Raw genomic sequence first — 12,058 nt, forward strand, 5'->3', positions numbered from 1 at the left:
TTAATTTTTGGTCTATTTCCTTTTTAGTCTGCCTGTCCCTCTCCATAGTTCCCATTCAGTTCTTTTTCCTAATGATAAACTGTTCAGGGCCAGCTGTGGCCATTTGGCACTGACGTTTGGTTTTAAGTGGAAACTGTCACTTTAAATTTTGAGGCGATCTGTGTGCATGCATTGTAGAACCCTCCGGGGGTGAGAGTGGGGGTTCCACTCACTCAGGCACCCCGTCTAGTCACCGGAATGGAGGTGCACAGACAAGAGACCAATGAACAGATACAAAAAAAAAAGAATGTCCACACTTTTATCTTTGCAGTTCTGTCAGGCATCCATGGCTGCTCTGATCCTTCCCCCATTTGGTCTTGCCTAAGGTGGTGGCTCTGGGAGCAACTTAGCATCTTGAATTAGAAAGCAATGGCTTTCTTGCTTGTGCTACCAATTCCCCTAGCTGTAAGCCTGCCAACCTTCTAAATAGTCCTTTATGTGTGGTTCAGAGTTCTGGCACCATCCCCTGAACCTGCTTGGTCTGGTATTCTATGTTGTTGCTGATGGAGCTCCTCACTGCACTTCTACCCAATGCACCATCTTGTTTGTCCTCCCCTTTCTTGTCTTCTTAATAGCCATTTGCTTGCTTCTTGTGTGACATTCTTGATGTCGTCCCAGAACTTTTCTCGTCTTCTGTCATTAGTGTTCAATGGAGCAAATCTGTTCTTGAGGTGATCTCCAAATTCAGGTGGGATATATTCAAGGTCAAACTTTGGTTCTCAGGGACTTGTTTAAATTTTCTTCAGCTTCAGCCTGAACTTGTGTATGAGCAATTGATGGTGTGTTCCACAATCTGCCCTGGTCATATTTTGACTGATGATATGGAGCTTTTCCACCATCTCTTTCTACAAATGTAGTGAACTTGATTTCTGCATATTCTTTCAGTGTTTTATATATGTCTTTTATGTTGTTTAAAAAAGTATTTGCAATGAAGAAGTCATTGGTCTTGCAGAAGTGTATCATGTGATCTCTAACATAGTTTATATCATCAAGATCATGTTTTCCAACTACTGATCCATCCTCCTTGTTTCCAATCTTTGCATTCCAATCGCCAGTAATTATCAATACATCTTGATTGCATGTTTGAACAACTTGAGACTGAAGAAGTTGGTGGAATTCTTCAATTTATCACTGGCTTTCATGTTTGGTTTGTAAATTTGAATAATAGTGGTATTAAATGGTCTTCCTTGTAGGCATATGGATATTGTCCTATCACAGATCGCATTGTACTTCAAAATGGATATTGAAATATTCTTTTCAGTGATAAATGAGACACCTTTCTCTTCAATTTGTCTTTCCTGGCATAGTAATCCATATGATTGCCAGATTAAAAATGGCCACTATTGGTCCATTTCAGCTCACTAATGTGTATGCATTCCGTTTCATTTTTGACAGCTTCCAGTTTTCCTAGTTTCATACTTTGCATATTCCATGTTCTGATTTTTAATGGATGTTTACAGCTGTTTCTCCTCATTTTGAGTTGTGCCCCATCCACAAATAAAGGTCCCGAAGACTTTATTCCATTCACGTCATCACGATAAACTGTACTTTGAGGAAGTAGCTCTGCCCCAACTATATTTTGAGAGCCTTCCGACCTGAGGGACTCACTTTCCAGCACTATATCGTACACTATCCTGATGCTCTTGATCTTGTTTCAGTATTCAGTATTCTGGTGCTGACAATCTTCTACTGCTATTCATAAAGGAATTTGTTGTTGTTGTTATGTGCCGTGGAGTTGGTTCCAACTCATAGCGACCCTGTACAGGGTTTCCAAGGCTGTAAATCTTTATGGGAGCAGAAATCCTCATCTTTCTCCCACGGACCGGCTAGTTCGCAGCCCGATTCGTAACCACTACCCACTCACCTATTGAAAGACATCCTGATTGCTTCCATTTTTTTGACTATTATGAAGAAAGCTGCCACAGACATTCATGGACATGTTATAATGAGGACAAACATTCTCAACTCACTTAGGCATGTTGCTGGATTATATGATTAGACTATGTTTAGCTGTGTAAGAAACCGCCAGACTGTCTTGCAACAGAGTGGCACCATTTACACGCCTACCAGAAATGAATCCATTTTCCTGTTGCTCTACATCCTACCCAGTATTGGGTAGTGTTCTACATCATAACAAGTAATGATTGGGTAGTGCTCTACATCATAACCAATACTGGGTAGTGTCAGTGTTTTGGATTTTAGCCATTCTAATAAGGTGTGTGGATTCCTGGTGTGGTGCTGTAGGATCAGCACTGAACTGCAAACCATAGTTCAAACCCACCAGATGTTTCTCAGAAACCCTATACAGGGTCGCTATGAGTAGGAAGCGACTCAACAGCACTTAACAACAACAACAAATAAGTGTGTAGTAGGACTGAATCTCTTACATTGGTAAGTCTTCCGTACTTCCTAGTATACTGTATATAGTTGTTGTTGTGTCACACATAGTAGGTATTCAGTTTTTAATGAATTAATGGTTATTACGATCAGAGATTGGAAAACGTTTTCTGTAAAAGGTCAGATATTGTTAATACCTCAGGCTTGTGAACTATGTGTCTGTCACAACCACTCACCTCGGATTTTGTAGCACAAATGCAGCTGTAGAGAACATGTCAGCGAATCAGTGTGGCTGTGTCATAATAAAACTTCATTTACAAAAGACTGGGCTTACTGGTCAGAAAGAGAGTGGAGGAATTTGAGACTACGGTCTTCAACCACCCATCAGGTCTGGGAAGGAACTCATCCTCATGGCCCAAAATTTAACCAAGTAGTTGTTGTTGTTGTTATGTGCCTTTGAGTTGGTGCCGACCCATAGCGACCCTGTATAGGGTTTTCAAGTAGTGGTTGGTGAGCTTGAACCACTGACCTTGTGATTCAAACAACCTTGCAGTCCAGCTCATTAGCCCACAGAGCCACACCAGGACTCAGTAGTAGATAGGTAGAAAAGGGCACAGAACACTAGCGAATGGTTAATTCATTCACCATAGAATGGTTATTCACTCAAAGTCAAAAAGGCAGCATTTACCTAAGGACAAAGTAGAGAAGGGATGGGCAGATGGGAAGAATGGAAATAGTAACCACAGGGAGGGAATAAAACAGCTCTGGTTGCGAGGAGGGGATTGCATTCATTGAAATGAAACAAAGTGTATGACTTGATGATTGTAAAACTGATGATCTTGTCTGTAAACCTTCACTCACAAGAAAAAGTTGGAAAAAAACCCTGAAAGTTTAATTTACAAAAAACAGGTCCTGGACCAATTTTAACGTGGAGTCCATAGTTTACTTATGTAACTGAAGGTCTACAATGGTGGGTAAAAATTGGGGACCTAGAAAAAGTTACATGATTTTCTCCCTAGTTTTTTTTTTTTTTTTTCTGTTAGAGATAAAGATGAATTAGATTTGCTTTCTTAAATTTTTCAGATTTTCTATAATATCCTATTAAAGAATAAGTTTAAGAATCTGCCATTCATCAGTCTTCCCAAGTAACAGTAGCCATAAGAAGGGGTTATATGATGAGCTGTGATTATATTCATGCATATTCTGAGTTTGGAATTTGCAAAATGACGTCTGATAACCCAGTGCATTCCTTTTTTTTTTTTTTAAAGAAGAATTGTAAGAAGGAGCCAACTGGTTTATCACCTACTTGCTTTAAGCAGCACATCCTATTACAAAGAGTATACGATTTGATATCAGATAGGCCTGTGTTTGGTTCCTGTGTCTAGAATCTATGGCTATGAGATCTGGAGCAAGTTACTTCTCCTTTCTGAGCCTCAGTTTCCTTTCCTGTAATTGTATAGATACTTGTAGAGGTATACGAGGCTTATACCACAGTGTCTGGGGTTTACCCGCCATGCATTTAGCGATAAAGCTGATGATAGTGAGCATGGTGAGTCTACCATCCATGGTATATGCCTTCACATTAGGATACCCAGACGATTTCTCTCACATCACAGCAGTGAGGTGGGTACAGTCAATTCACAAGTATGTATTTGACCCTAACTGCAAATCTAACCTGGTTTTCGTTATGTGGGCCAATATTGGGAAGAATGACATTCTCATAATACAGTGTAGTTCTTTGTAGATGAATGGTTTTCAAATTGCTCTTGGAAAGAGGTGGGTTGAACAATCATCGTAAAGGCCTAACTCTTTGGGAGCAAGAATTTTCAGCATCTTTGCAAAGCCAGCAAAACATGAATATGATCGGGACGTATTGCTTAGGTGTGTTCATGCTGTCCAGTCTATAAAACAACTAGGCTGTGTGTTTTCCCTTAGAAAACATCACGTGAGCTTTGACATTAGTACCACAGTTAAACAGGACTTTGAACCAATTCAAAGTGGTTAAGCCAACTGGAATTTGCAAAATGTGAGTGTCTGGAATGATAATCAGAAAGGAAATGTTATGGGCCCTGGAGTAGCAAACTCAGAAGAGATGCAGTGATAAATTTGAGGAGCCTAAAGCTGGAGATAAAGGAGCTCTGGTAGCATAGTGGTTACGAATCAGGCTGTGAATTATAAGGTCAGCAGTTCAAAACTGTTCTGTGGGAGAAAGATGAGGCTTTCTGCTCCCGTAAAGATTTACAGCCTCAGAAACCCTGTACAGGGTCGCTATGGTCGGAATCAACCCAACAACACTTAACAACAACAACAATGCTGAAGATTGTATTCTTGCCAGGGTTGTGGAGAACGCACATACTCAGAGTGGTTTGTTTGGCCACTATCTTTGAGCAGAGCATCTTTCTTTCCAATTCTGTCATGGAAGAGATTCGGTTGCTATGCAACGTACACACTGCCCTTGTTTTCTAAGAGGAAGATTAAGTTTCCAACAGAGTATCAGCCCATAATTTTCCTATTTTAGTTTTCATTCCACCCACAGTTTTCAAATTCTGATTTATTACAGTTTCATTCCACCAACCATGACTGAACCGGGAAGAATCGTGAAACCCTGCTGCTAAGCCAATATTTTGCGTTGGTTTACATGCCAGTTTAGCAGTTGCTGTAACCCAGATAATATGCATAGACATGTCATGTCAAGTTCCTGTGCTTACTATGTAAAATGGGAATTATAATTCTCCTACTGACTTCACCTTGTCATTGGGATGACACATTGATGGCAGTATAGAAAAAAGCAAGAAACCATTCAAGACTGCATTTTTATATGATCATCCCAAAGTTCAGGCAACTGTATACTTTAAGCAGTTAACAGATTATTATTTTCCTGAATAAATGGAAATGCAATAAATCCATTAAACTAAAACTGTGTTGAACATTTTGCTAGCTTGAGAAATGATAGTACATTTGTGTGTTTCCCTTTGGATTCACATCTGAAATGTATTTGTCAATAGGTTTTGCTCCCATCAGTGGAATGTGTAGCAAGTACCGAAGTTGTACCATCAATGAGGACACAGGGCTTGGCCTGGCCTTCACCATTGCTCATGAATCAGGACACAAGTAAGTGGCCCCTTGACTCATAATTATGGAGAAAGACCACTGATTTGACCACTACATGACATTCCTCTAGTGATCCTTAATTCATCTGTTGTTCTTAGGTGCCATCAAGTTGGTACCAACTCATAGCGATCCTATGCACAACAGAACAAAACACCGCCCAGTCCTGGACTAACCTCACAATGGTTGCCACACTTGAGCTCATTGATGCTGCCACTTTGCCAATCCGTCTCACTGGGGGGTCTTCCTCTTATTCATCTAGATAGAATAAATAGGACCAATCTTGTATAAATCTTAGAATAGTGTGTGATCTAGAAGGAAAACCAGTGGCCATTAATTCAGTGCCAGCTCATGGTGACCCTATGTGTGTCATTGTAGACCTCTGCTTCATAGAGGTTTCAATGGCTGGTTGTATAGAAGTAGATCACCAGGCCTCTTTTTTTTTCGCGGGGGGGCTTGAACACCCACCTTTTGGTTAGGATCTGAGTTCATTCACCATTTGTTCCACCCAGGGACTCCTCTGTATAGGAAGTGTTCAATAAACGCCATCACTGTGGATGTGAGGAGACTCGGGAATCATAATGTTACAATGTGTATGATTTCTAGGGAGTAAATCACCTAACGTTATATTTGCTTTCCAGTTGTCAGAATGTTCTGTGGAGAACCCACACATAAGAGAGCTTTCTCATATAATGTATTCAAAACAAGTTCTTCTTTTCTTCCGGTAGATAAGGTCAACCATAGTTATGTTTATGATTATGTTAGAGTTTATTTTTAAGCAGGGTTTATTATTTCAGTTATTAAATAGTCATCTTGGAGAACAGGTTTCATGTCGTGCTTGTCTAGGTCCCTAAACAGTTTATAATCGGCTGTCCTGTTCCTAACCTTCTACTCTATCCGAGCTCTCTTACCATAGATAGGTCCATGGTAAGTGGCAAGAGAAGAATTTTGCTATTTGAAATAAAAGAATGACTATCTCATCACTTTAGCTTAGAAAACCTGGCCGGAATGATCTAGCTTTTAAAGTGTGTAACTGGTGTGGCACAATATAATAAAGCACTGAACCTCAAGGTCATTTTGAACCACAAGGTCAGTGGTTCAAACTCACCAGCCGCTCCTTGAAACCTTATACAGGGTGGGGTCACTATGAGTCAGAACTCACTCAATGGCACTTAACAACAACAACAAAGTGTATAACAGATACACCATTTTAAAAATTTTCTTTGGGGGGATGGGGTGGGATGGGGGCAAGACTTAACAAAGCCCCCAACATTCTTTATCATTTTCTATATGAATAATATTACAATATTTTATATAACAACTCATTTTGGTCTTTCTCCTTTATTATAATTTGATGATTCTCAGAGTATCTTTTTCTTCCCCTGGTTACAATCTGGAAAGCATATTCACACAAGAATTTTCTTACCTCCATGCCTCCTTCCTTGTTCATTCCAGCTTCGGCATGATTCATGATGGAGAAGGCAACCCCTGCAGAAAGACTGAAGGCAACATCATGTCCCCCACACTTATGGGAAACAACGGAGTGTTTTCCTGGTCTTCCTGCAGCCGGCAGTATCTCAAGAAATTCCTTAGGTAAGACCTGCCAGTTGTAAGATGGCAATGATCAGTAGATGTGAAGACAGTCGCTCAGGGGAAGGATCTTTTGAACTGTCAATGAGCAGAAAGACTGATGAATTACCTTGATGATGGTGATGATGCTGAGTCCCTACAAGTGCTAACTGCTTTCTATTTATTGTCTCAGTCAATCCTCACAGCAATATTCCTATTTTCCTGATTTTAGAGTTGAGGAAACTGAGTCTTCGAGAAGTGAATTCTGTGACTTAGGGTCCTATAGCAGTAAGTGGCAGACACTTAGATAAATTCTAGTTCCAGAATCCGTACTCTTCATATCTTTTCCCTGACTTCCAGACACTGCTTCATAGACAACACACAGATACACTGATGTTGTGAATCGTTTCCAACTCATAACGACCCTGTATAGTGTTTCTGAGGAGCAGCTGGTGGATTTGAACTGATGACCTTGTGGTTCATAAACCAGTGCTGATCCACAGCAGAAGTCAAAAAGGTTGATGGAGAAAATAGAATGAAAAGATAATAACATCTGTGTCTATAGATATACTCGATACAGGCTGTTACATTTTCGTTGCATTTTTCCATGAACCTTTTGAAGTGCCCTCAGAGTTCCATTTGATCGTCACTAAGTATTGTAATGTGATCAGTTTGGTCTTGAATGCCTTCAAAAATGTCCAGACTATGTAAGTGGTTTTTAATGGTTACAGCCCTGACTTGATTGGCTGGTCTGTTTGGAATGGCCATGAGCTAGGCCCATGTCTACAAGATATCCAAAGGGAGGGAAACTGCAGTGTTGTTGGGTTGATTCTAACTCATAGTACTAAATCCTTAGGGATTCTGAGGCTGTAGTTCTTTGTGGGAGCAGACAGCTTCATCTTTTTCCTATGGAGCATTTGGTGGGCTTGAACTGCTCATCTTATGGTTAGCATCCTAATACTTAACCCACTGGACCACCAGGATTCCCAGGGGTAGGGAGGCAACATAGAAGGCTTTTGATAACTCAGAATTTCTAGTTTGCATATATAAAAATGGGAGGTAGGCAGGTGGTATTATTTGATTTATATTAGATGATGAACCCAAAGTTAAAACTCTCTGAACTTGTAGTTCTATGTTTGACCATTTGATTATAAATAATAATCTATAGCTGTTACATTTAAATATACTCATAAACATGTACGTATACCTGTGTGTATATATATGTATATATATATATGCATACCCACTTAATCTATGGGATGTCCCCTCAATCTGTGTTGACCCACAAGAATATTCCAGGTATCTTCCTTTAACCAGATGTTAGGGAAGTTATAGTTTCTTTGGGAATTGGTATTCTTAATAAGTGATTACCTATTTGCAGACATTTGCAGAATTGGCAGTATACACAGGTGAAGCTGATTAAAAGCAAGGCCATGCGAATAATGCAAGTAGAGTAATAAAAACACAGTAAATCTCCTGCTAACAGTCAACTTTCCTGCATAGAAGATTTTCTCTTTAGTTAAAACGTCTTGTGGTTTGGGGTCCAAATTACCTCCCCTAACTCTCGTAAGGGTTATTGTTGTTGTCAACTAGTTGGTTCTGACTCATATCTACCCTGCATGGGGTTTCCAAGGCTTCATGGGAGCACAAAGCCTCACCTTTCTTCCACGGAGTAGCTGGGAAGCTCAACTTGCTGACCTTGTGGTTCGCAATCCAGTGCGTATTGTATGGAGCTACTGTGCTCCTTCATGTAAGGGTAGAACTAATATCATAAATCAAGGTCTGCTTGGATGTAGATTGAATTTCCATTTTTAATATGTTAAATGCTTTTGTTTAAAAATAATAATAGCAAGCAATACTAGGGTTGTATCATATCCAACTCATAGTGGCCCAGTCGGACCATATGGCTTCCTATATGGCTTCCGAGGCTGTAAATCTTTACAGAAACAGACTGCTTCCTTTCTCTTCCATGGAGTGTCTGGTGGGTTCCAACTTCACAGGTTAGCAACCCGACACTGATCCCACTGTACCACGAGGTCCCAACAGCAATAACTAACTGAAACTGAGGGACATATATACCTATGCTGTGTTAAGTATAGTATGTGTTCTTTTTGGATGGTTCTAATAACTCTTGTGGGAATTGTGGTCATTAATGAGGCATATGAATAAGGAACATCGTAGAAGAATTGATGCATTTGGGTTAGAGTGTTGGAGAAAAATATTAAAAGTACCTTGAACTGCTAGAAGAACAAACAAATCTATTCTGGAAGAAGTACAGCTAAAATGTTCCATAGAAGCCAAGATGTCAAGACTTCGTCTCTCATATTTTGGACATATGATCAGGAGGGACCAGTCCCTGGAGAAGGACATGATTCTTGATAAAATGGAAGGTCGTGAAAAACAGGAAAACTAACAAAATGGATTGGCACAGTGGCAGTAGGAGTAGACTCAAGTTTGTTAATGATTGTTAGACAACGCAGGACCAACAGTGTTCAGTGTGTTGTGCATACACAATCGCTATGAGTCAGAATCAACTAGATAGTTCCTAACAACAACATATAAGGTATATCAAGGTCACACAACTTGGTTCTGGTTACCTGATTGTCTGGAACCCCCATCTCTCTGATTCTAAAATCATACTTTAACCACCATGCTATCTTACTTCTCAGTGACAGAAAAGACAAATTAATGACAAATAAATGAAGGTAAGGTATCTTCAAAGAATATTCATGCCATCGAGACTAATTCTTTTTCTCAACATTTCCCTGTTAAACAGCCCTTGAGAGAATTTTCTATCTTAAGCCCCAGTATAAAAAGAGGCTTCAAAACATTAGTAGAAAAATTCTGTGATCGTGTAATTCCATTTTTTCATGAACTCATTGAAGCCCCCTTGTAGCTTTCCGAATCCTAATTTCTTTCAGTTGTCTTACTCCTTCTTTGCTTATAAAGATTCTTATTATTATTTGTTGTTGTTGTTAAGTGCCTTGGAGTCAGTTCCTTTCTGACTCATAGTAACCCTGTAGAGGGTTTCCAAGGAGTAGTTGATGCATTTGAACCACCAACCTTGCGTTTCAAACCAACCTTGCAGTCCAGTGCTTATCCTATAGTGCCACAACAGGACTCCAAAGATTATTTAAGATAAGGGACATCTGACCTCTGCCCCATCAGCTGTAAACTCCTTGAGGTCAGGCACTCTCTCTGTCTGGTTGATGTTGTACCTTAGTTGTTGTTAAGTAACAAGGAATCAGTTCTGACTCAGAGCGACCCTGTGTAGGGTTTCTGAGACTTGTAAAATCTTCATGGGAATAGAAGGCCTCATCTTTCTCACGTGAAGTAGCTAGCGGCCTCAAAACACTGCCCTTGTCGTTCCCAGTCCAGTGCTTATCCTGTGGAGACATTAGCATAATGCATACGACAGAGTAGACACTCATGTGTTGAATACATGTTGTTGAATAAGCCTGGTGAGTGGAGTTTTCAAATATGTTGACCTTTCCCATCTCCCATCAAACAGAATCCCTAAGATGTCTATAACTTCCCAGACTGTGTCAGAGCCTTTGTGGTCATGAGAACCCCATCCTCTTAGGCAGAACTCACCTGTTGGTATAAACATATTCTCTAAATGCATTCCTGTTTCTCTAAACATGTTGACAATCATACGGTGCCTTCAGAGGTTCCTTGGTGCAAGTGGACAGCTATCAGAGAATCCCAGTGAGTAATGTGGATATGGTACCTTTACAGCACACCCCAGGCTGGTTGTCTGGTGGATGAGCCCAAGCAAACAGGACAATATACATATCCGGACAAACTGCCAGGACAGATTTATGACGCTGACACGCAATGCAAGTGGCAATTTGGAGCAAAAGCCAAGTTATGCAGCCTTGGATTTGCGAAGGTATGTTTGCTTGTGATTTTAAACTTGCATTAAGATTCTGTGATGTGTCTGTGTACCGAACAGAAGTATAAACATTTGGTTTAGTAAGGCCAAGGGTTATCTCTAAAATGTCGGTTGTTTGGCATGAAAATGAAGTGGCAATTTTACTGTCTATGGATTTCCTTAGCTTCTCTCAAGTAGTCTATGGCTCCTTAAAATCCCTTTGAGCCAGGGGACAGGCCTGTGGAGTGTACCCTTTGGTTACTTGATGATGCATGGAGGGAATTGTAATCATTGCAATGAAACGAAATACGATAGGATGAAGTAAAACTGATGTTCTCCTATGTAAACCCACATAATTCACAATAAAAAACTTTAAAAAAAAAAAAGTCTTTTGATTACATCTGTGGAAGAAAATCCTACCTCCTTAGGTGAAGAGTTGATCTCCAGTCCTAAATCTGGAAAAAGTTCCCTTGATCTATTGGCAGGCATTGTTGGGTTTTATATTTATGTTTATTTTGAATACAATGCTTTAAAAATCATTGTTGTTGTTAGCTACTGTCAAGTTGGTTTCCATTCATATTTACCCACTGTACAACAGAATGTGACACTGCCTGGCTATGTTACATCGTTACAGATATTGCTACATTTGAGCTCATTGTTGCAGGCAATGTGTGTCAGTCCGTTTCATGAGAGTCTTCCTGTTTTCCCTGGACCCTCTGCTTTACCAAGCATGATGTCCTTCTCCCCTTTTTTGGTCCCTCCTGATAATACATCCAAAGTATGTGAGATGAAGTCTTACCCTCCTCGCTTCTAACGAAAATTCTAACTGTACTTCTTCTGAGACAGATTTGTTCATTTATCTGGAAGTTCATGGTGTATTCAATATTCTTCACCAACACGTAATTCAAACACATCATTGCTTCTCCAGCTTTCCTTATTCATTGTCCATATTTCTCATGCATATGAGGCGATTGAAAATACTATGGCTAGGATCAAGTGCACTTTAGTCTTGAAAGTGATATCATTACTTTTTTTTTTTTAAGTTTTTATTGTGAATTAAGTGATAGTTTACATGGGAGAACATTAGCTTTACATTCATCCTATCCTATATCGTTTCATTGCCATGGTTAC

General features: G+C 39.9%; 1 protein-coding gene across 1 annotated transcript in view; it reads left to right on the forward strand.

Annotated features, from left to right (window-relative positions):
• The window catches only part of ADAMTS18 (ADAM metallopeptidase with thrombospondin type 1 motif, 18), a 183,639-nt gene that overhangs the window by 85,734 nt on the left and 85,847 nt on the right, over window positions 1-12,058 (forward strand). Inside the window, exons 8-10 of the mRNA XM_006860150.1 lie at window positions 5,382-5,487; window positions 6,940-7,077; window positions 10,792-10,945. Of these exons, the coding sequence (XP_006860212.1) occupies window positions 5,382-5,487; window positions 6,940-7,077; window positions 10,792-10,945 (398 nt within the window). The remainder of the gene's footprint in view (window positions 1-5,381; window positions 5,488-6,939; window positions 7,078-10,791; window positions 10,946-12,058) is intronic.

The sequence above is a fragment of the Chrysochloris asiatica genome, unplaced genomic scaffold (assembly GCF_000296735.1).
Source record: "Chrysochloris asiatica unplaced genomic scaffold, ChrAsi1.0 scaffold00037, whole genome shotgun sequence".
NCBI lineage: Eukaryota > Metazoa > Chordata > Mammalia > Afrosoricida > Chrysochloridae > Chrysochloris > Chrysochloris asiatica.